At 51.9% G+C, this 23,643-nt stretch overlaps 5 protein-coding genes across 5 annotated transcripts; 3 read left to right on the forward strand and 2 right to left on the reverse strand.

The window, feature by feature from the left end:
- The first annotated feature begins 655 nt into the window (after positions 1-655).
- Positions 656-1,912, forward strand: LOC135457678 (protein S100-A9-like). Its single transcript, XM_064732387.1, has 2 exons — positions 656-808; positions 1,652-1,912. Exons 1-2 carry the CDS (start codon positions 656-658, stop codon positions 1,910-1,912), a joined length of 414 nt encoding a protein of 137 aa, XP_064588457.1.
- Positions 1,913-5,067: 3,155 nt separating this feature from the next.
- Positions 5,068-6,569, forward strand: LOC135457570 (protein S100-A7-like). Its single transcript, XM_064732278.1, has 2 exons — positions 5,068-5,259; positions 6,405-6,569. Exons 1-2 carry the CDS (start codon positions 5,068-5,070, stop codon positions 6,567-6,569), a joined length of 357 nt encoding a protein of 118 aa, XP_064588348.1.
- A 3,625-nt stretch (positions 6,570-10,194) lies between these two features.
- LOC135457612 (protein MRP-126-like) lies at positions 10,195-11,177 on the forward strand (the record flags this gene model as incomplete). Its single annotated transcript, XM_064732318.1, has 2 exons — positions 10,195-10,362; positions 10,866-11,177. Coding segments are annotated over 2 exons (348 nt in total), but the record flags the coding sequence as incomplete, so codon positions are not given.
- Positions 11,178-18,060: 6,883 nt separating this feature from the next.
- Positions 18,061-18,378, reverse strand: LOC135457571 (loricrin-like). The gene has a single exon (XM_064732279.1). The coding sequence runs from the start codon at positions 18,376-18,378 to the stop codon at positions 18,061-18,063; it is 318 nt and encodes a 105-aa protein (XP_064588349.1).
- A 3,680-nt stretch (positions 18,379-22,058) lies between these two features.
- Positions 22,059-22,475, reverse strand: LOC135457680 (sericin-1-like). Its single transcript, XM_064732390.1, has one exon. The coding sequence runs from the start codon at positions 22,473-22,475 to the stop codon at positions 22,059-22,061; it is 417 nt and encodes a 138-aa protein (XP_064588460.1).
- Positions 22,476-23,643: the final 1,168 nt, after the last annotated feature.

Consider the following 23,643-nt stretch of genomic DNA (forward strand, 5'->3'; position numbering starts at 1 on the left):
TTTCACCCAGCAGGATTTGTCCCTTGGATCTAGGGAAATGTCCTCCTGGAAGGGCGGGATGTGCTGCCCACCCCTGATACCTGTCTGTGAACTGGTGAAGAATTTTCAAAGCCTGACAAAATGAAATCAAAGTTTTTCAAACACCTCTCACTTGCCCCATCTGTGAGTCAGAAAAAGGCTTAATCCAACTCCTGTCCTGCAGCCAAATTCACCAAAAACATCGGTGACAAACCAAGGTCCCCCGTGGATAAAACCAGTTTCAGCTGGAGACCCTCACCCAGAGAAATTCCTCCTCCATCAAACACTTGTGGAACATTCCAGAAAACGCCATCTCTGACCCCCTGATGCAATTTTTGGCGTTTCCTTGTTTTTGCCTGACAAGTTTGGGGCTTCCCCTCCCTGGATAACAGTTCCTGGATGGGGTGAGGAGCCCGAAATCCTCACCTGGGCGTGCTCCTTGCCTTGCACAACTCCTGGAGCTCCTGGCAGCTCCGGGAGGGTATAAAAGGTGCCATCCCCAGCTTGGCACCACCAATCCTCCTTCTCCTCCCTCTGCAGAGCCCAGACCTCCTCCGAGGTGAGCAGATCCTTCCTGGTGAGTCCCCGGGTCTGGGTTCCCTTCGATGTTTTGCCGTTTTGTCCCTTTCCCGGCAGGATGAAAACCGACCTGGAGCTGGCGCTGGAATGCGCCGTCAACGTCTACCACCGGTACGCGGCACGGCGCCCCGTGGACGACTACCTGAGCCTGGGGGAGTTCTCCAGGCTGCTCAAGGAGACGGCCGAGCCCTTCCTGAAGAACACGGTGCCGGTGAGAGCCCGGGATGGGGGATCAGTGGGGTGGGATCGATGGGATGGGATTGACAGGATGGGATGGGATCAGTGGGATAGGATGGGATGGGATGGGATGGGATGGGATGGATCAATGGGATGGGATGGATTGATGGGATGGATCATGGGATGGGATCCAGATGGATGGGATGGATCCATGGGATGGGATGGGATTGGATGGGATCAATGGATGGATGATGAGATGATGGATCAATGGGATAGGATGGGATGGATTGATAGGGAATCAATGGGATGTAGGATGGAGATCATGGAGTTGATGGGATCGGAATGGGATGGGATGGGATGGGATCAATGGGATGGGATAGGTTGGGATGCGATTGATGGGATGGGATGGGATGGGATCAATGGGATGGGGTGGGATCGATGGGATGGGATGGTATGATATGGGATCAATGGGATGGGAACGATGGGATGGGATGGATGGGAACGGGCCTGGGAGATCCTCTCATTCCGGGGATGCTGGGCAGGGACACCTCCCGCTGGATTGGGGCGCTCACAGCTCATCTTTGGGCTTGGGGATGGGGGTGGTTCACAAAATTCCCAGGATCACTGGGTTGGTTGGAGGAGACCTTCAGGATCATCGAGCCCAACCCAGCCCCAACCCCTCAACTCAACCCTGGCACCCAGTGCCACATCCAGGCTTGTTTAGACACATCCAGGGATGGTGATTCCACCATCTCCCCGGGCAGAACATTCCAGAACTTTATCCTGGGACCCTCCCAAAGAGAGGGAGGATTTTTTGGGGTTCAGCCCTTGCTGGGTGAGGGTGAGTGACCCCAAACTGACTCTGCTTCCCCCACAGCCCAAAACGACCACGGACAACTACATCAAGCAGCTCTTCACCAAAGCCGACGCCAACCACGACGGCCGCCTCAAGTTCACCGAGTTCCTGACCACGCTGAGCCTCGTGGCCATTGATGCCCACAACAGGTCCCACCAGGGCCCTGGTGGTGACCATGGCCACGACCACGGGCATGGCCACGACCACGGGCATGGCCATGACCACGGGCATGGCCACGACCACGGGCATGACCACGGGCATGGGCACAGCCACCGTCGCTGAAATGGAACCATCTCCCACGGTGGCCGAGCCATGGGACTCTGCGTCCCTCTTGTCTGGAACCAAACCTTTGTCACCTGCTTCTGCTTGGTGTCATTGAAATAAAATCCCTTCCTTTGAGCACCAAACCCATCCGTGTTCCGTGCCCTGGGGTCTGTGGGGAGGGACAAGGCTCAGCCCGTGATTAAACCCAGACTGAAGGGGAAAAGCAATGGGGAGGAGAGATTGGCACGGGGGGGACATTGTTCTGGGCAGAGTCAGGACAAGGTTTTGGGGGGTTCTCAGTGGGCAGCACAGGGTGAGTGGGCTCCTGGAGGGTGTCAGATCTGAGGGTGAAGCTCTAGGAAGTGCCAGAGGTGGAACACAAGTCAGGGGGTCCTTCCTCAGGTCTCTGCAAAGATCCAGCCCTGGAACTGGGGGTGCCACATCCTGGGGGTGCCACATCCCAAGAGTGTCACATCCCAGGGACACCAGATCCCAAGGGTGCCACCTCCCAGGCATGTGCGAGATGTTTTTGTGACCCCAAAACAGTCCAGCAGCCCCAGCAGAGCAAAGCATGAGACCAAGGGGCTCTGGGGGCTCCATCCTGGGAGCTGCCACTGCAGAACCAGCCAAACCTTTCATGCTTTGGGACACATCCCCCAGGTCACCACACACCTAAAAGCCACCGTGGGCTCCTGAGGGCTGAAACAGGAGGGGACAAGAGCTCCAGGACCCATCAGTGAGGGGACACTGAGTGAGGAACCCCCAGGCTGAGGAGGCTCCAACATCAGCCCAAACCAGGGCCTGTCCCTGTGGGGTTTGGGTGGCACCTCGGTGACAAAGGACAGCTCTGAATTTGGGGTGCCACCCTCATCCCTTGAGGCAAAAATTGTCACCCCCGTGTCACTCGGGCACCGCTGTCCTTGCAGGGCTGGGCATCGCCAGCTGCTCCCCCACAGGTTTTAGGGAAAAACTGGGGAAATTGGGAAAGGGGCTGAGTGTGGGAGGCGCACAAGAGCACCAGAGGATTTCCCTGCCAGCTGGGGGACGAGGGGGCAATTTGGGGTGGGTGACACTCCAGTTTGGGGTGGGTGACACTCCAGTTTGGGGTGGGTGACACTCCAGTTTGGGATCCCAGTTTGGGATCAGTGACACTCCAATTTGGGGTGGGTGACACTCAAATTTGAGATCCCATTTTGGGATGGGTGACACTCCAGTTTGGGATCCCAGTTTGGGGTGGGTGACATCCCAGTTTGGGATCAATAACACTCCAATTTAGGATGGGTGACACTCCAATTTGACATCCCAGTTTGGGTGGATGACGCTCCGGTTTGGGATGGTTGACACTCAAATTTGGGGTGAGTGACATTCCAATTTGACACTTAAATTTGGGATCAATAACAATCCAACATGGGATCCCAATTTGGGGCGGGTGGCACTCCAGTTTGGGGTGAGTGACACTCCAATTTGGGATCTCAATTTTGGGGAGGTGACACTCCAGTTTGGGGTGGGTGACAATCCTATTTGGGATCAGTGACACTCCAATTTGGGATCCCAGTTTGGGGTGGATGACACTCCAGTTTGGGATGGGTGACCCTCCAATTTGGGATCCCAGTTTGGGATGGGTGACACTCCAATGTGACATCCCAGCTTGGGATGGGTGCCAGCCTGCAAGGAGCAGGAGCGGGAAACCAAAAGAACAATGCAGTGAGTCAGGGATACCGGAATAATTCCGTGCAATGCCCCGGGGACACAGGAGCATCCTCAAACAGGAACGGGCACCCCTGGTTCGGCTGGTCCTTCCCTCTTCCTCCTACCCATTGTCTGATTTGAAGCCTTCTCATTGTCTAATTTTAAATCTTCTAATTGTCTGATTTGAAACCTTCTAATTGTCTGATTTTTAAACCTTCTCATTGTCTAATTTTAAATCTTCTCATTGTCTGATTTTAAATCTTCTCATGGTCCAAATTTAAATCTCATTGTCCGATTTTAAACCTTCTCATGGTCCAATTTTAAATCTTCTCATTGTCTGATTTTTAAACCTTCTCATTGTCTGATTTTAAATCTGCTTGTCCTTGTCCTTAACATGGGTGACACAGAGGTGACAATTGCAAAACATGCAGCAGTTCCTTCACCAGCCAGAAGAGACCCCGGCCTTGGGTTTTCTCCTGGTTTTGTGCCCAGTTTCCTCCAGAAAATCTCTGGAATGAGAGCAGAGTACAAGTGGAAAACAATGGAAAATATTCTGGAAAACAAGTTATAAAAAACAGATGCTGCTTTGTCTTGGGCAGCGCCCAACCCGTTGGCGTTGCAGAAAACAGAAATCACATTAAAAACTCACCCAGGGGACAAAGTCATCCCTGTTTCCATGTGCAACAGCCCAGCAGAAGGAAAATGTGCAAATTTTTCGCTGTGTTGCAAAACTCCCCAAGTTTTGGCAACTTCTGCCCGAAAGGCCTTGCCCTCGACACGGAGGTGTGACCAAGCCGGGGTTTTTCCCCTCCCTGAGCCCTGTCAGAGGTGATGGAGGGGCCAAGGACAACATTTCCAAAGCCTGGTGGGTGCAACCAGGAACTTGAAGCAGAGGAATGAGGCCGGGAGGGGCTCAGGGGTTCCCACCTGGCAATTTCCAGGTGCGGGAAATGTGAACTCAAGCCGATGCTTGTGGCAGGTGTGTCACCAGCTCTGATGAAACAGGACCTCAGACAGGTATAAAAAGGCTGTTCCAGGCTCCTGGGTCACACTGACGGATCCAAACCCTCCTCGGAGACCCAGGGTGAGTAGGACAAGGATGGTCCTTGCAGGGAAAAGGATGAGGGAGAAGCAGTTTGGGATCCATCAGCTCAGGGTGATGGGTTCTCCTCAGGGTAGAGCAGGAGGCTGGTTTGGGTTGAAAAATGAGGACGAATTAATGGGATTTTGGTGGAGGAACCACTAATTCTGTGTCTTAAACGTCCCCACTGGCCTGACCCTTCTTCCCTCACCTGAGAAAGGTCTCCAGGTGTGTTGGAACAAGCTGCTTCCTACACACCTGGAGACAAAGACAAACTGGAGCACCATCCCCAAATCCCCTCATTTTCTCCTCCACACCAAGGAGCTTCAGGTGCCCCCAGGCTCAGGTGCAGATCCCGCTGATTTTTGTCCCCAACCCCTGCAGATCCCTCCAGAGCTCAGCCATGTCCACCAGCACCCACAGCCACGCCGGGAGCCAGCAGTTCCCAGGGAATTGCACCCTGGAGAAGGCCCTGCAGACCGTGGTGGACCTGTTCCACCAGTACAGCATCCGCCAGGGTGAGATAGACCTCCTGAGCATGAGCGACTTCACCACGCTGCTGAAGGAGCAGGCGCCGTCCTTCCTGCAGACCTGCGTGAGTGCCCGAGGGACAAACCCATGGGGATGGGGTTCAGGAGCTCCTGGGGGACGGGGGGTTTCTGTCACGCCCAGTTTGGGGTCACCCCTACGGTTTGTGGTGGTAGGAAGTGAATCAGACAGACACTGTCCAAACTGCAATTTAAAATTCTTCTGGCTTTTGCAATGCCCAATCCAAAGATTCCACGTGTGTGGTGCTGGAAAGTGAATTAAACTCGCGCCTGAACAGTCCAGGGATGCAATTTGTAATTTTTCTGGTTTTCGTAATGCCCAGTCAAAAGATTCTCTTTTCAATGGCAGATAAATGGTGAAATCTTTGCCATTTTCATCAATTTTGGGAGAACTTCTAATGTTGCGGTCTCCTCTCAATAAGTCGGAAAGTGGTGCCAGTTCATTGTTGGTGATTCCCAAAATTGGCTCGATCCAATGGATTTCTCCTAAAATTGACCTGATCCAATGGATTTCTCCTAAAATTGACCTGATCCAATTGATTTCTCTCAAAATTGGTGTGATCCAATGGATTTCTCCTAAAATTGACCTGATCCAATTGATTTCTCTCAAAATTGGTGTGATCCAATGGATTTCTCCTAAAATTGACCTGATCCAATTGATTTCTCTCAAAATTGGTGTGATCCAATGGATTTCTCCCAAAATTGACCTGATCCAATGGATTTCTCCTAAAATTGACCTGATCCACTTGATTTCTCTCAAAATTGGTGTGATCCAATGGATTTCTCCTAAAATTGACCTGATCCAATTGATTTCTCTCAAAATTGGTGTGATCCAATGGATTTCTCCCAAAATTGGCCTTATCCAATGGATTTCTCCCAAATCTGGCCTGATCCAATTGATTTCTCCTAAAATTGGCCTGGTCCAATGGATTGCTCCAAAAATCGGGCTGATCCAACTGATTTCTCCCAAAATTGGCCTTATCCAATGGATTTCTCCTAAAAGCCGCTGTGTCCCCAACCACAGGACTTTGGGACAAAATCCTGTCCCCTCTGGGGTTTAATTTGGGGCTAAGGGTGAGGTAGAGGAGGGTTGGGACATCCTGCAGCTCCCAAACCCTTCCCAGGGCAGGGAAGGATCCTGGAAGTGGAATTTGGACAGGGACATGACCCCTCCTGGTGTCCCCAAATTTAGGACAGGAACCGAGCTGGCTACTTGGAGAAGCTCTTCCAGGAGACCGACCTGAACAAGGACAAGGAGCTGAGTTTTGAGGAGTTCACCATCGTGCTGAGCAAGCTGGCCGACGACGCCCACCGCATCAGCCACGGCTCCGAGCGCTGCGGGCCCGACAAGGATTGAGCGTGGCACGGAAAAATGGGAGAGGGAAGCTTGGGGAGTCGGGTTCTGGCTGCTCCCTGCCCGCGTGGAGCAGCCCCATGGCACAATAAAGAGCAGCACTTGAAGTTCTCTGAGGTTTTCCTTGTCCATCATAGGGGTGGGAGGAGGGACAGAGATGGGTGGGTGGGGTCACCTGAAGCGACGGTTTTTGCCAAAAAATCCTCATGAAGCAAAATGTTCCCAGTGCCCAAAATCCTGTGGTTTGGGATATTGGGATTTCAGGATGATTTTAATATTTTTTAATATTGTGATATTTGGATTAATGATGGTTTTCTGCCATTCTGGGAGAGATGTGGAGTCCAGACACTTCCATATCTCAAAACTGCAACACCCAAACATCCAAAATTCCAAATCTTGGATCTGAGGAAACACCCAAACATCCAAAATTCCAAATCTTGGATCTGAGGAAACACCCAAACACCCAAAATCCCAAATCTGGGATCTGAGGAAACACCCAAACACCCCAAATCCCAAATCCTGCATCTCAGGCACTGGGAATGCTCTGCTTGATGACAATTTGGGATTTGGGAAGTTGGGGTATTGGGGTGCTGGGATATGGACCCCGATGGGACAAAGTTGCTGCTCCCTTTCCCCACACCAGCCACTCTCCTGCTACTAAAAGTGAGTTTTGAAAGAATTTTGCAACTTTTTGCAACTCAGGGTGTTCCTGTGGGTCCCTGGGCACCTCCCAGCAGATCCTGAGCTGTTTCTGCTCCAGTTCATGGATCCTTGGCCGAGCTTGGGACTTGGGGACAGCTGGACAGGGAAGTTCTTCTGCAAGGACACCTCAGAGCCACCGAAGTGGTGCCAGCACCCGTCCCTGTGACCCTCAGCACTGCCCCTTGTCCCCGAGCACCTCAGTGACCACTGACCACTCACACCTGGGGGTCACACCTGGCTCAGACCACCTTGGAACCCCCTGTCCCCCATCCTTGTCCCCCTGGCACGTCCAGGGTGACCATAGTGACCCAAGGAGGTTTCCTGAAGTTGCACCAAAATTCTGCAACACCGTGGCCGCCTCCGGACACCCCTGTTGTGAAATGTCCCCGATGTCCCCAAATGTCTTGTTCTGCAGCAGAACCTGCCTGTTGTGAAAGCAGAGCAGCCCAGCAGCCAGGGCTGGGGGCTGGGGATGGAATCCTGGGGTCCTTTCACTTGGGAAAGACCTCCAAGATGGAGTCCAACCCGTGACCTGTTCCCACCTGGTCACCCAGACCAATGTCCAACCTCTAACCTGTCCCCACGTGGTCACCAGTGTCCAACCTGTGACCTGTCCCCACCTGGTCACCCTGACCAATGTCCCCACCTGGTCACCCAGATCAATGTCCAACCTCTGACTTGTCCCTACCTGGTCACCCAGAGCAATGTCCAACCTGTGGCCTGTCCCCACCTGGTCACCAACATCCAATGTCCAGCCTGTGGCCTGTCCCCATCTGGTCACTCAGACCAATGTCCAGTCCTTCCTTGGACACCTCCAGGGATGGCGACTCCAAACCTTCATGATTTGGTTGCCATTTCCAGGAGGAAATTCCTGCTGAAAGGAGCTCCTGAACTCGGCCTAGGCCTTGTTTTGTCCTCCAGAACCAGGAGACCAAAGACCAACCTGAGACGAACCATGACGAGACCAACACGAGCTGGGCAGGTCAAACAAACCCCAGACGAGAGTTCTGAGTCAGCAAGCAGCTCATTTTGATGAGGAAACGCTGGAAAATCTCATTTTGCTCCCCAACTTGGCAGCTCGGAGCTGCCAGGCCCGCGCTGGGCCTCTGCCAGGCCGAGAAAAAACAACACCACAAAAGAAGCCACAAAATCCGGGACAGAGCCCTGAAAAGCGAAATAAAAATTCACCTTTGAGCCACACCTGGGCTCTGCAGCTCAGGGCACACCTGGGGTGGGGACAAACCACCCTTGGCACGGATGGAACGGAGCTCCTGGAGCTGGGCCAGGCCGGGAACACGCCCGGATTGTCTTTCATGGACAGATGGTTGCCGCAGGCTGGGGACGGCCCTGGTGCCACCTGTGCCCTGTGTGACACAGCCAGGAGCGGGTGGCACCTGGTGTTCTGCTCTGGTGAAGGGTCAAAGGTCGGGCTCGGTGATTTTGGAGGTTTTTGGCAAGTCCTGGGACACTGGGATGGACCAAGGGTGGGGATGATTTGGGGACGAGAAGGGCAGGGGGTGATCTTCACCCTCTGGCATCAGCAAACAGCCCTGGAAAGGAGGAAAATGTGGGAAAAAATCACAAATGTGGAAAAATCCCAGATGTGGAAAAAACCCCAGTTGTGGAAAAGTCTCAGATATGGAAGAATCCCAAATGTGAAACAATCCCAAATGTGGAAAAGTTTCAGATGTGGAAGAATCCAAAATGTGGAAAAGTTTCAGATGTGGAAGAATCCAAAATGTGGAAGAATCCAAAATGTGGAAAAATCCCAAATGTGGAAAAATCCCAAATGTGGAAGAATCCCAAATGTGGAAAATCCCAAAAGTGGAAAAATCCCAAATATGGAAAAATCCACAAAGGAAGGGAATTTTGCCCAGAGCTGGTGGCAAATCCCAGCAGGTGAGGGGACAGTGCCACCCCCACCTGAGCCGGTGACACCCCGAGCTTGCAGGAAAACCCACAGAGCCCCTTTTAGGGAACTTTCCGGAGCCTTGAGCAATCCCTGGGGCCTTGTGGGGCCAGCCAGGAACGGGATGGGGACATTTCACAATGGGGACACCTCACGGCTGGGCTATAAGAGACACCGAGGTGACATCGGCCCCGCAGCCGCCCCAGGGGACATCGCTGAGGTGACAAGATGAGCAAGGCAAGTACAGGGGGACATTTGGGGTGTCTGTGCTCTTTTCCAGGTCATCTGAAGTGTGAGGATCCTTAGGGAGCTTCTCTTCATCTCCACCCGAGGTCCTGGCTGGGCAAAACCATCTCCAGAACCTGTGAGGAGAGAGGTTTGCTCCTGGAAGAGGTTCCTGGCCACCAAAGAGGCTCCTGGATGTCAGATCTCCTGCTCTGTGTCCCCACTGAGGGTTTTTGGGTGTTGCCACCTTCTCTGTGTCCCTACAGAGGGTTTTGTGGTGTTGTCACCTTCTCTGTGTCCCTACAGAGGGTTTTGTGGTGTTGTCACCTTCTCTGTGTCCCCACAGAGGATTTTCGGGTGTTGTCACCTTCTCTGTGTCCCCACTGAGGGTTTTGGGGTGTTATCACCTGCTCTGTGTTTTTTGGGGCATTATCACCTTCTCTGGTTGGTTTATCAGCAGAACCAACCTCAAACCAGGTCCATTTTGGGGCCAAATCATCTCTGAGCTCTCATCTGTAGGAGCACAGAGCCTGCCAGGTCCTTCACCCTCCTTGGAGAAAACTCAAACAGTTCCAAAACTGGACAGTTCCTCCCCAGATTTTCTCCTTCAGCTTCCTTAGAGAAGGAGGTCCTTCAGCCCCCAACAGCTCCAGAAAGGAACGTTTCTCCCCAGATTCTCCTGGATCCAGCCCAGTTATCCCAGATTTTCTTGGATCCAGCTCAATTATCCCAGATTTTCCTGGATCCAGCTCGCTTATCCCAGATTCTCCTGGACATTCTGAGTGACCATTTCTCCTGCAGGGCCAGCAGAGCCAGGAGCAGCTGTCGGAGCTGGAGAAGGCCATGGACGCCATCATCGACGTCTTCCACCAGTACTCGCGCCGCGAGGGCGACAGGGACACCCTGACCAAGAAGGAGCTCAAGATGATGATTGACAAGCAGCTGGCCAATTACCTGAAGGTGAGGTGTTGGATTGTCCCCAGAGTTTGGGTTCACCCCCTTCCTGCTCTGCTCTCCTGTCCAACCACCCCATCCCAAATGTTCTCCATGAAGGAAACCCCACAGCTCTCATCTCTTTCTCTGCAAAATTCAGCCCAAAATCTCCTTTTCCTCCTGGAAGCCACACCCCAAACACTCCCAAAACACCAATTTTTTTTTGTTTGGAACTCACCTTCCTAAAGCCAAAGGGAAATTTTGTCTACCCAGGGGAGAAACTCTTGCTCTGCTCTCCTGCCCAACCACCCCGTCCCAAACGTTCTCCGTGAAGGAACCCTCATCCCCTTCTCTGCAAAAATCAGCCCAAAATCTCATTTTCCTCCTGGAAGCCACACCACAAAAAAAAACCCAAAACCCCAAATTTTGATTTGGAACTCACCTTCCTAAAGCCAAAGGGAAATTTTGTCCACCCAGGGATAAAACAAGGAGATTTTGCCCTCACTTTGTCCCCTCCTTCTCCTTCACAGCACGTGAAGAACAAGGCCACCATCGACCAGATCATGAAGGACCTGGACGTCAACAAGGACGCCCAGATCAACTTTGGGGAGATGATGCTGCTGGTCACCCGTGTCACCTGTGCCACCCATGAGCACCTGCACGAGGTGGAGGACCACCAGCACCAGCACCAGCACCAGCACCACCACTGAGGCCGCCCCTCCGAGCAAAATCCTGGAGCTTGGAGAAGCTTCCAGAGCTGAATCCTGCCTTAAAATCCTCCCTCTCCTCCTCCTCTTCCTCCCAGCGTCGTGGTTTTGCTGCCAAATAAAGATTTCTGAAGCTCTCCGGTGTCTCTGTGGTTTTTTTCTGGGTTTTTTCTCTCCTTTCTCACCTTTGGGACTGGAAATTTGGGATTCACCCCAGCAACTGCTGGGCACCCAGGATTTGACAGATTTTTGCATTTCTAACTGGAAAAAAACCACATTTTTTTGGAAATTCTGCACAGATGTCCCAAGGCTGAGCTCTGGTGGTGGGCAGGAGCTGGGAGGAAGGATGAGCAATATTATTTGCAGAAAAACCCTTTTTGGGGTATTTTTGCTGCAGAGATGGTGATGGGCACTTTAAGTGTTGGGCTTAAAAACTTATTTGTGGACAAGAAGGTGAAAGAACACCAATCCCTCACCCAGAACACCCCAAAAAGGTTAATTAGTTAATAATTAGCTGCTTTTCAGAGGGAAAAGCTGGCTGGGAGCTGCCCAAAGCCTTTTTGGGGCAGAAACCACCAGAGCTGATTTCCCAAGGGTGACTCAAAACCCTGAAACCGCCCAGATCCGGAAAGGAACCTTCCGGAAACTTCCCCAAAGCAGCAAGAGCTGAAGCAAGACGCAATTAATTAACACCAGACACAATTAACACAAGACCTCCCCTGGTTTGCTTCACCCTCAGGTTGCTTCAGCTTCCTCTGGAGGTGGTATTGACATCCAAAATGCCAAATTCCTCCTAACCAGGTCAAAGCTCCTGCAGGAGCAGGGAGTCCTCAGCTCTGTGCCCCCCCAAAAATGAGGTGTTTTTAAAATGTTTATTTTAAAGATTTACTTTTAAAATTAATTTTAAAATTTAATAAATAATAATAATAAAAATAAATACTACTAATAAATGATATTATTTATATGATAATATATAATATATTACATTATATACATTATTATATTTATATATTTTATATATAATATTACCATATTATGTATAATATAATAGTATATAATAATGTGCTATATTATATTCATAGACCATATTATATTAATATACTATATTAATATATTGTACATTATATTAAAATATAATATAATGCAATATTAGATTAATATATTATATATTATATATTAAATTAATTTATAACATATTATATCAATATAATATATGCTATATACTATGTGCTATGTACTATATAATTTATAATATATTATACTATATAAAATATATATTATGTATTATGTATTATGTATTATATATGATATATGATATATGATATATGATATATGATATATTATATATTAAATATTATATATTATATATTATATATAATATATTATATATTATATGATATGCTATTATGATATGATATAATATAATATGATATAATATAATATATTATAATATAATATCATACAATTATAAATAATATTTATTAATTTATTTTTACTAATAATCCCCTAATAAGATATAATTTTAATAATCCCCTGCAAGACTGGCATTCAGAGGCGAGCCCGGGCTCCTGCTGCCACCTGCTGGGATGTGACATCGCCAGGATGTGACACTTGCAGAGGCCACCAGGTCCTGCCTGAGCTGCCACCGCCAGGGGAGCGCTGACTTTGACCCTCATCCGTGGAGAAATTCCCTAAACTTCAAAATAGACTGGAAGCCACAAAAGTGTGAAATTATAGAGAGCAGTGTAGGAGGATCACTTGGTGAGAAGTTGAATTTTTGGGATTTTTAGTATGCAAGATGGAGGGCACAAAGTGTCCTCCTGAATTTCTTCTTCATGCTTCTTCTTCATGGGTTTGGGTGGCATTTTGTAATTGGGCGGAAAAATCCATATTGGGATCAGTTATTGGGTTAAAAGGGGAAATAATTTGGGTGTCAGTTCTTAATTGGATAGTTTGGTCTTAAAAAACCTTGGAACAAGAGATTGTTGGCCATTTTGTGCCTCCTAATGAAAAACTGCCAAACTCACAGTTCTGAGATTGTTTAACTGATGAGAAATAATAAACACAATAATGAACACTTGAGTCCAAACACAAATTACTGTCCCAAATGCCTTCAATCCAGACCCAGAGAAACCCACAACTGGTACCCCCACAGTGATGCCCCAAACCCAGCCCTGAAGGGAATCCCAAAAAATCCCACAAAAGCTCTGGGAGTTCCCAAAGAGGGAGGGCAGCCAGAGCTGCTGCAGCTGCCCCAAAAGCATCCAGGGACCTGCAGGGACTCGCAGCCTCTTGCCTCATCCTGCTGGGGAAGGAAAATTTGGCTCCAGCCCTTGGCTTGAGCCCATTTCCAACCCACCGAGGAGCGTGGGTGGCTCTGCAGCTCCTCCTGTCCCAGCCGTGGGGAGATGGGGAGAGAGATCAGCTCATATCGAGAGATCTTGGAGCCCGAGAGGGGCACGCCCTGGGCAGGGGAGGGATTTTGGCAGCCCCACGGCTCCTCCGGGAGCAGAAGGAGCTGGGCTGGGAGCGGCTGAGCCCCTGAGCCTTTGCCGGGTCCTGGGGAGGGATCAGAGCCTGGTCCTGGTTCCATCAGGGCAGGATCAGAGCCTGGTCCTGGGCAGGGTCAGAACCTGAGCCTGGTCCTGGTTCCATCAGGGCAGGATCAGAACCTGACCCTGGTCCTGGTTCCATCAGGGCAGGATCAGAGCCTGGTCCTGGGCAGGATCAGAACCTGAGCCTGGTCCTGGCTCCATTGGGGCAGGATCAGAGCCTGGTCCTTGGCAGGGTCAGACCCTGAGCCTGGTCCTGGCTCCATCAGGGCAGGATCAAAGTCTGGTCCTGGGCACGGCTCCATTGGGGCAGGATGGTCCTGGTCTCTGATCCCAGATCCATCAGGGCAGGATCAAAACCGGATCCAGGTCCTGGCTCCATTGGAGCAGGATCAGAACCTGACCACGGTTCCACCAGGGCAGGATGAGAGCCTGGTCCTGGTGCTGGTTCCATCAGGGAAGGATCAGAGCCTGAACCTGGTCCCAGATCCATCAGGACAAGATCACATCCTGACCCTGGATCCATTGGGACAGGATCCCATGGTGATCCCAGATCCATCAGGACAGGATCAGAGCCTGGTCCCAGATCCATCAGGACAGGATCCCGTGGTGATCCCAGATCCATCAGGACAGGATCCCATCCTGATCCCAGACCCATCAGGGCAGGACCCCACAGTGGTCCCCAGGTGTCCCCACCATGCCACCACTGCCAAACCCACAAACCCCTTGTGTTGTAGAAGAAAAAGCCCCATTTAGGGGATGAGAAATGCAGAATTTTATGTGAGAAGGGCGTTTTTTGGACACCCAAGGAGGTGCTTTGTCCCTGACCTACATCCACCTCTCCAGGTGTGCCGTAAACATCCTGGGAGCACAGGAGAATGAGGGAGGCTCCCTGTGAAGAGAACAGGACTGACCAGAAGGAATCTTCTCCTCCTTCTCCTCCTCCTCCTCCTCCTCCTCCTCCCACCCTGATCCTGCCCGGGGCTTCTCCAAGCCTCTCCCGCCACTCCCGGTGCAGATCCAGGTGAGGCTCCATGGCTTCTTTTTGCCTTTAAAATGAATTTTTGTGTTTGAAATGAGCTTTTGTGTTAGCGGGGCTGCCTTAGAACCGGTTTTAGCCCGCGGCAGGATGGGATCAGCTCCTTTGGGCACCTGCAGGAGCTGATTCATTCACCCCACAAGTGCCTGGGAGCAGCTTCCCTCTAATTGAGGCAGGGAAAGTGGAAAAAATGAGGGGAATCGAGGGGAAAGTCCTAAGAGAAGCTGGGAAAGGAAAGTTTCTTTTCATCTCTGGTGAAATCAATCGCAGGAAGGCTGAGGTGGGATGTTTGGGGTTTTTGGAAGGGAAATTTGGGATTTTGGAAGGGATGTTTAGGATCATTGGAAGGGATATTTGGGATTATTGGATGTTTGTGGTTTTTGGAAGGGATATTTGGGGTTTTTGGAAGGGATGTTTGGGATTATTGAAAGGGGTGTTTGGGATTTTTGGATGGGATATTTGGGGTTTTTGGGAGGGATCTTTGGGGGGATTTTTCTGCCACCCTGACAGCGTCTGTGGCCTCGGGTTCTGCTCCTCTCCAGGACCGGAGCCATGTCCAGGTTCATCAAAGCCATCACTGACATGATGCAGAGCTCCCAGGGCAACGCCAGGAAGGGCAGGAAATCGGAGACCTTCAGCAGGAGCGAGTTCAAGAAGCTGATCCAGCAGGAATTCGTTCCTGTCAAGGTAACAGCAGGGGCTGGAGGGGGAAAAGAGGCTGGGAAAGGGACCTGGAATTGTTGGAGCCAGTCCAGAGGAGACCACAAAGGTGATAAAGGGACTGGAGACCTTTCCTGATGGATCCAGGCTGGGAATGTTGGGAATGTTGGGAATGTTGAGACCCCAGAGCCCCTCCAGGATCTGCAGGGGCTCCAGGGAAGCTGGAGAGAGACTTTTCCTCAGGAACTGCAGGGACAGAGAGGCAGGATGGGCACCCACATCTGGGCACTCCCCATGGGCAGTTGGGGCGCCCAAAATTTGGGATTTGAGCCCTGGGGACGCTGCAGCCACCAGGGGAGGTCGTTCCTGCTGTCACCACATCGCCCTCTGCCTTCTGGGGTATTTTGGGGCATTTGGGGCATCCACCCCACATCCCGGGCTGGGTTGGGGTCTCTCCTCTTTTGGGGTTTTCCCTGCAGAGCTCCCGTGCCCCTTCCCCTTTTCCTACAGGGGCATCTCCAGCTCTGTAGCCCTGTTTGGACGGGTTTGGGCCCCTCCAGCACCTCGGGCTGAGGGGTCCTGACCCTGCCCCACCTCGGGAAGGGCTGACAGGCTCGTGTGTCCCCTCAGAGGTCCCCGAGCAGCAAGTACAGAGCCATCCCACGGCCCTCGGAGCCCGACACGGAGCCCATGAACAAGGAGAGGGGTCCCACCAAACCCTGCATCTACTGAGGGCTCTCTGCTGCTCCTGGCACGTGGAGGGAGCAGGTGAGGGACACCAGGGTGATGTCACCCGTGGGACACCTCCTAAGGTGGGGACAGAGCCCGGTGTCACCTGCAGGTGACGAGGTGTGGTCATGGTGGTGAGCCCAGCCCAGCGGGGAGGGTGGGATGGAGCAGGAGCTGGGCTCTGCAGGGCGTTTAATCAGCTCTAATTAACCCTGAGCAGTAATTGGGCACCAATCAGAGTGGGCTGGAGGGAGGGATTCGAGTCCTGCCAGGTTTTGTGGGTGAACCCCCCTCCTGTTGGTTTTCCTCCTTTTCCATAGGATTGCTCCGATGCTGGGATCTCCTTCCAGGCTTGTCCTGCTCCTCCTTCCAAGCCAGGAACATCCTGGGACGAGTGAGGACCAAGCCCAGCTCCACCAATTTACCTCCATGAGGCAAAAATATCCCCAGGTCTCCTTTTGGTCCCCATACTCCAGTGGTGTCTCCTCGGGGTGCTTTAAAAATGCAGCTTTGAAGGCTTGGAGGGGGTGGTTGGGGCAGATTTTCTCTTTTTTTTCCTCATAAAAAGCAAAAAATCTCAACCCTGCTGAAATCTCAGCCCCATCACCCCGGTTATTAACAGGGAAAAAATGAAAAAAATCCCTGCTAATTATTTGATTATTTGATATCAGCCTGTACAGAAATAACGAACCCAGAGTGGCAATTCCTGGGGGAAAATGAAAAGTTCATTTTTGTTGGGAGCTCATCTCCAGCTCATTTGGAGTCAACAGCAGAATTCCCATGTGCTTTTGGGGGGTAGACACACCAAAAATGCACCTCAGGGAGGTGGATTTTCAGAGAGATTTTTCTGCACTGTAAATATCCCAAAGGTGTTTTTTCCCTGCTTACTGTCCCCTTTCTCACATAAACGGTTGTACCACCACAAAAACCCAATAAAAACCATCCAACCTGGTGCCTGCCTGGATTTTAGGAGCCTCCCAGCCCTAAAACCTCATCCTGGGCTGTATCCTTGGTTCTGGAGAACATCCCAGCCCTAAAACCCCATCCTGGTCTGACTCTAGAGAAGATCCCAACCCTAAAACCCCATCCTGGACTGGTTCTGGAGAACCTCCCAGCCCTAAAACCCCATCCTGGGCTGTATCCCTGATTCTGGAGAAGATCCCATGCCCAAACCCCATCCTGGACTGTGTCCTTGGTTCTGGAGAACATCCCAGCCCCAAAAACCCATCTTGGGCATGTTCTGGAGGACATCCCAGCCCCAAAAGCCCATCCTGGTTCTGGAGAAGATCCCACCCCTAAAACCCCATCCTGGACTGGCTCTGGAGTCCATCCCAGCCCTAAAACCCCATCCTGGGCTGTGTTCCTGATTCTGGAGAACATCCCAGCCCCAAAACCCATCCTGGGCTGCTTCCCTGGTTCTAGAGAACCTTCCAGCCCTAAAACCCCATCCTGGGTTGTGTCCTTGATTCTGGAGAACATCCCAGTCCCAAAACCCCATCCTGGGCTGGCTCTGGAGTCCATCCCAGCCCTAAAACCCCATCCTGGGCTGTGTTCCTGATTCTGGAGAACATCCCAGCCCTAAAACCCCATCCTGGGCTGCTTCCCTGGTTCTAGAGAACCTTCCAGCCCTAAAACCCCATCCTGGGTTGTGTCCTTGATTCTGGAGAACATCCCAGCCCCAAAACCCCATCCTGGGCTGATTCTGGAGAACATCCCAGCCCCAAAACCCCATCCTGGGCTGTATCCCCATCCCTGGAGAACCTTCCAGCCCTAAAACCCCATCCTGGGTTGTGTCCTTGATTCTGGAGAACATCCCAGCCCCAAAACCCCATCCTGGGCTGCCTCCCAGCCTCTGGAGTGCAAGGAGACACCAACACCAGCAGGATTTAGAGAATGTGACTCTTTATTGGGCACAGCCCAGCCCTTGCCAGGCTCTGGAGGGCACCGGGGTGACTTCGGGACCCCTGGGAAGGTGACAGGGATGGGTTCCCCATGTGACATTTGCTGCCAGAGCTGGGACAAGGCGATGGCCACGCTGTCACTTCATCTTCTGCTGCGGCATCTGCGGCACCTGCTGCTGCTGCTGCTGCTGCTGGACCGGCATCTGCGGCTTCCCGTGGCAGCTGGAGCCACCAGAGCTGTGACAGCCGCCACCGCCTGAGCTGTGACAGCCACCACCACCAGAACTGTGACAGCCACCACCACCGGAGCTGTGACAGCCCCCAGAGCTGCCACCGGAGCTGTGACAGCCGCCACCGCCGGAGCTGTGACAGCCACCACCGCTGGAACTGTGACAGCCGCCGCTGCTCTGGCGCTGCTGCCGGTGGCACTGGTCCTTGTCCTGGCGGGAGCACATGGCGCTGTGCTGGGTCACCTGTGGGGACACAGCAGCTGGCAGGGGTTTGTCCTTCCTGCTCCTGCCCTTCCAGGCAGCAGGAATCTGGGTGTTCCTTTTCCCAGTCCCAGCCAGATCCCACATTTCTGGAATCCTGGTGTTCCTTTTCCCAGTCCCAGCCAGATCCCACATTTCTGGAATCCGGGTGTTCCTTTTCCCAGTCCCAGCCAGATCCCACATTTCTGGAATCCTGGTGTTCCTTGTCCCAGTCCCAGCCAGATCCCACATTTCTGGAATCCAGGTGTTCCTTTTCCCAGTCCCAGCCAGATCCCACATTTCTGGAATCCTGATGTTCCTTTTCCCAGTCCCAGCCAGATCCCACATTTCTGGAATCCTGGTGTTCCTTTTCCCAGTCCCAGCCAGATCCCACATTTCTGGAATCCTGGTGTTCCTTTTCCCAGTCCCAGCCAGATCCCACATTTTTGGATCATTTTCCTCCCTGGCATTGTCCCACTGAAGGCGTTGGGGACACCCAGACTTCCCAAAATCAGAGCCAAGACCCCAGACCCTCCCTGTCCCAGCCACATCCCAAATTTCTAGATCCTTTTCCCCTCTGGCATTGTCCCAGCCAGATCCCACATTTCTGGATCCTTTCCCCCCTGGCATTGTCCCACCCAAGGTGATGGGGACACTCAGGCCATGCCTGGGTTTCCAAAATCAGAGCCAGGACCCCAGACCCTCTCTGGCTGGACTGGGAAAAGGAATCCCAGTGTTCCTTGTCCCAGTCCCAGCCAGATCCCACCTTTCTGGATTGTTCTCCTCCCTGGCATTGTCCCACCAAAGATGGGAAGTTTGGAAGCCATGCCTGGCTTTCCAAAACCAGAGCCGAGACCCCAGACCCTCCTTCCACATCCCCACTTCTGCTCCCTCTGAACCCCTGGGCTCCCTCCTCATCTACCCCAGAACAAATCCCAGCCCCGTTCCAGATCTGGGGACCCAAACTCACCCCCGCGATGGCTCTGGAGCCCCCCGGCTCTTACCTGAGGCTGCTCGTGCACGAAGGGATGAAGAAGGATGAGAGGCAATGAGGCTTTTGGGGACAGCAGCACTTTTATACCCTCTCTGCACACCCCACATGGAGAAGCCCCTCCCTGTCCCGTTCATTTAATTCGCCGGTGGCTTTTTAATTTTTTTTTGTTTCTTTTTGCCCTCCCCATTTCTGGGGCTCCTGGGGTGACTCACCTGATGCACACTGGGATTGCCTCTCCTTGTAGGTCGCCTTTCCTGTCCACAGAGCTTTAATTGCTGTGCAGGGCTGGGCTGGGGGAGCCGTGGGTGGCCCCGGTTTCCCCAGGTCAGGTTTGGTGTCGATCACACCCCATGAGTGATTCAGGTTCAGGGGGAGAAGATGTCGGAAGATGTCTCATCCCCAAACCACAACTTCCCTCCAGGATGTCCTGAGGTTCTCTGGGCCTGCAACTCCCCCAAAAACCAAAATGGGCCCTGAAGTGGCAAAAACAGCTTTGGGAAAGGAGAAAACTCTGATTTAGCAGGAATTCCCTGCGTGCTGGGGATGGTGAGGGGAATGTCCAGCGCTGTGGGCATGCACGGCAAGAGGGGCTGGAGTGGTTCCAGAGAAGGGAATGGAGCTGGAGAACTCCTGAGGGAACTGGGGGAGCCCAGCCTGGAGAAAAGGGGGCTCAGGGGGAATTTCTGACCCTGCACAACTCTGACAGGAGGGTAAGGTTGGAATCAGGAGGAGTTTTTTCCTGAAAAGGGCAGCCAGGCCTTGGAAAAGGGGTTTGGAGTCACCTGGAGGTGTCCAAGGAAGGCCTGGCCATGACCCTCTGGGTTTGGGATAAGATGGGCACAGCTTGGACTGGATGGCCTTTGAGGGCTTTTCCAACCTCAGGGATTTTAGGATTTGCCTGGAATCACCTTTGGCTCATTCCTCTTAAAACTGATCAAAACACGGTGAGGCGATGAGGAAACTCCAAGGTTTCCTGCCATTGCCAAGACCTCAAGCAGCTGGAATTCTTATTTTTGGAAGGAATAAGCCCTGCCCTGGGTAATGATCCAGGATTAGCAAGGTGCTTAATTATATGGTTGAGCCTCAACCTGGGAATGAATCCATGGTTTTATTCCAGGTGAGCGGCTCTGGTGCTGCTGGAGGAGGAGGAAGAGGAGGAGGGGGAAGAGGAAGAGGAGGAGGAGCCCTCGGCCACACACAGTTGTGGACAACTGGCAGACCCCTGTGACTTTCTCCAGAGCTGCAGGAACGCCCTTTTTGCATTTCCCCTGATCCCCAATTAGCTCCTAATTGGCCAGCAAATCCCGGATGCTCAGCCCCACACGGAGAACTCATGAGAGGCAATGATTTGGGATACTCCCTGTACCTTTCTGCTGCGTGGGCTGGGAATTCTTTAGGAGCATGGAGCTTGTTTGCCTCTTTTCTGTCACTGATTATGGAAGACGTTGCAATCGTTAAAAAGAAAGCGAAAAAAGGCTGAAATCTGGATTTTCCCATCTGGACAGTGGTTTTATTAGTGTGGAAAGGCTTGGAAAACACTGGGTGGGAAATATTTTCCTTCCTCCCAAGCTCTCCTGCCTTTGATTTGTCATTGTCCATGTTGATTTTATGGAGATGGAGACTGAGTGGTTCCTTCCATCCAAACCCCATCCACATTTGCTGGTACCGAAAATGAAGGATTTTGGGAAATTTGGGAGGACAGGGCAGGTGAATGAACCAGGTGAGCAACCTGAAGATTCTTTTGTGTTGCTAAACTCCTGCCATGATCTAGGACAGTGTCAGGACAAAATGTGCCTGGGTTTGGTCGCTGCTCTTCAATTGAGTTTTGTTCTGGCCTCAGCGGAAATGTGGTCAATGACCTCTGGGGAAAAAAACACTCCAAGGAATTTTTGGCTCTTGGCATCTCCCTGTGTTCATTTCCCCGTGTTTTAATTGCTCTGGGTTTGTTAACAATGGGCACTTCTACATTTTGATGTGCCTTGAGTTTTGAGATGGGGGGCTCAAGGCAAACCCCAAATTTGGACCAAGAGCCTTCCCGAGCCATCCCTGCTCCAAAAACAGGGAGTGAGCTGCTGCCTGCACCCTTTTCAGCAATGCCAGAAATTTCTGATCCTCCTGACGCACTCGAGAACAATCTTATCACGGTAACATCCATTTCATGAATGGCAATACCGGAGCAATAAATTTCCCAATTCGTTTTAATTACAAGCTGAGAAGAAATTTAGCTGCTCATTGCGTAACCATCGAGCAACGCCCCTGGCACAACCCAGAGCTCGGGCAGGGCTGGGCACAGCGTTTCTAGAAAGGCTGGCTGGGGGTTTGCCACCAGCACACAGAGGTACCTTCCTCAGGGGCGGCATTTTGGGGACAAATGGCAAAAAAACAGGAAATTTTTTGTCTATAGGACTCTTTGGTTCAAAACATCTTGGAAATTATGGATTGTGATGGCTCAAATGAAGTCACAGACTGATCCACACACAACAGTGCCGGCTGAGCAAAGCGTTTATTTCAGCAGCCACAGACAAGCTCAGGATAGGTTACAGGACACACCAGGGGAGGGGAAGGACACATTGTCCTTGGGAATTGGAAATTCCTGGGTGCATGCAAAGCTCTCAGAACGTGGCACAGGATCCAGGGCACTCCTGTGGATCACCTGCAGCAGGTGGGGCGATCACTTCATGTTTGAGGACACTTGGTAGATTTGCTGCTGGCACTCCTGTGGCCTCCCATGGCAGGATCCCCCACTGCTCCCATGGCAACCAGATCCGCTGCTGCCATGGCAACCAGATCCGCTGCTGCCATGGCAACCAGATCCGCCACTGCTTCCATGGCAACCAGATCCGCCACTGCTTCCACGGCAGCCAGACCCACCACTGCTACCATGACAACCGGATCCACCACTGCTCCCATGGCAACCAGATCCGCTGCTCCTTTGGCAACCGGATCCACCACTGCTCCCGTGGCAACCGGATCCACCACTGCTCCCATGGCAACCAGATCCACTGCTCCCGTGGCAACCGGATCCACCGCTGTGGCAGCAGGAACGTTCCTGCTGGTGGCACTGGTCCTTGTCCTGGCGGGAGCACATGGCTGGAAACCTGCTGGAGAAACTCATCTGTGAGTGAGGGCAATGAGCAGGGACACTGGAAGTGTGCAAGGCTGTGGGAAAGGTTTTACAGCGATTTCTGTGAGCCAGAGAGAAGTTTGAGAAGAGGATCTGTGTTCAAGCCTGAAAGGATTTTCTATCATGGTTGTTGACACAGAAATCAAGAAAGAAAGAAGGAGAAATGAGAGAAATCTGCAACTGCCTGTTCCAATGAGCACTTTGTTTGTCTCTCGTGACAAAATTGTATTTTATAAGTTTTGTAAGAATGTATAAAAGGCATGCATGGTGTAATCAAAATGGTTTGAAGCCTTCTGAAAATGGAGAGTTGCTTTGTATTGTCTCCGTCTCAACCACAACACAAGGCTGTGTTGGATGGGACTTGGAGCACCCTGGGGTGTGCTAGTGGGGGGTGTCCCTAAAATCAGTGAGCAGATTTTAAGGTGTTTTCTATCCCAACCCATTCCATGACTCCATAATTCCATGATTCCACGGTTCTAAGCCAGGTTCTTGAGCAGGAGAAGAGTTATCACTGCACACCTGCCCGTGGTGGCCCCTTTGGTCTTGCATGTCAGAAAAGAGCTGGACAGACTCCAGAGCAAGACCTACAGAGCCCTCAACCACCTGAGCCAAGAATTTTTACGTTTTCCCACTCAGCAGAAGGACTGAGATGGAGATAGGACGTGGAAGAGAAGTTCCCAAGAGGTCAGGATTGGGGAGAAGCCGGAGAACATTAGGAGGGTAAAAATCGGATGGATCTGGACTCACCTGGATCAGAAGGAGCTCGAGAGGTGACGCTGAGGAGCTGAGACGCTGAGGAGCAGCGCGAAGTGTGGGCTTTTAAAGGCTGGCTTGGGCTTCTCCTCCGGAAATGAGCTGGGGCCCCACTGGAGGGACCTGATTGCTCAGCACCCCGAGCACTTGGCTAATTGGGAGTTTTTGCTCTGCTGTTTTGACACACAGAGCTGATCGATATCCTGACATCCCTCTCGTTACTCCATAAAAATGTTAATTGCCCACCACGCCTGGCCCGGTGGGGCGCGGGGCTGGGAGAGTTTGGGATGGTTTTTGTCACCTTTGATTGTGGCATTTACCTGTTCTTTGTGCCCAAATCCTGAATTGAGATAGGACAGGTGTTAGAGGTGGGAGGTGG

This window comes from Zonotrichia leucophrys, chromosome 25 (genome assembly GCF_028769735.1).
Source record: "Zonotrichia leucophrys gambelii isolate GWCS_2022_RI chromosome 25, RI_Zleu_2.0, whole genome shotgun sequence".
Lineage (NCBI taxonomy): Eukaryota > Metazoa > Chordata > Aves > Passeriformes > Passerellidae > Zonotrichia > Zonotrichia leucophrys.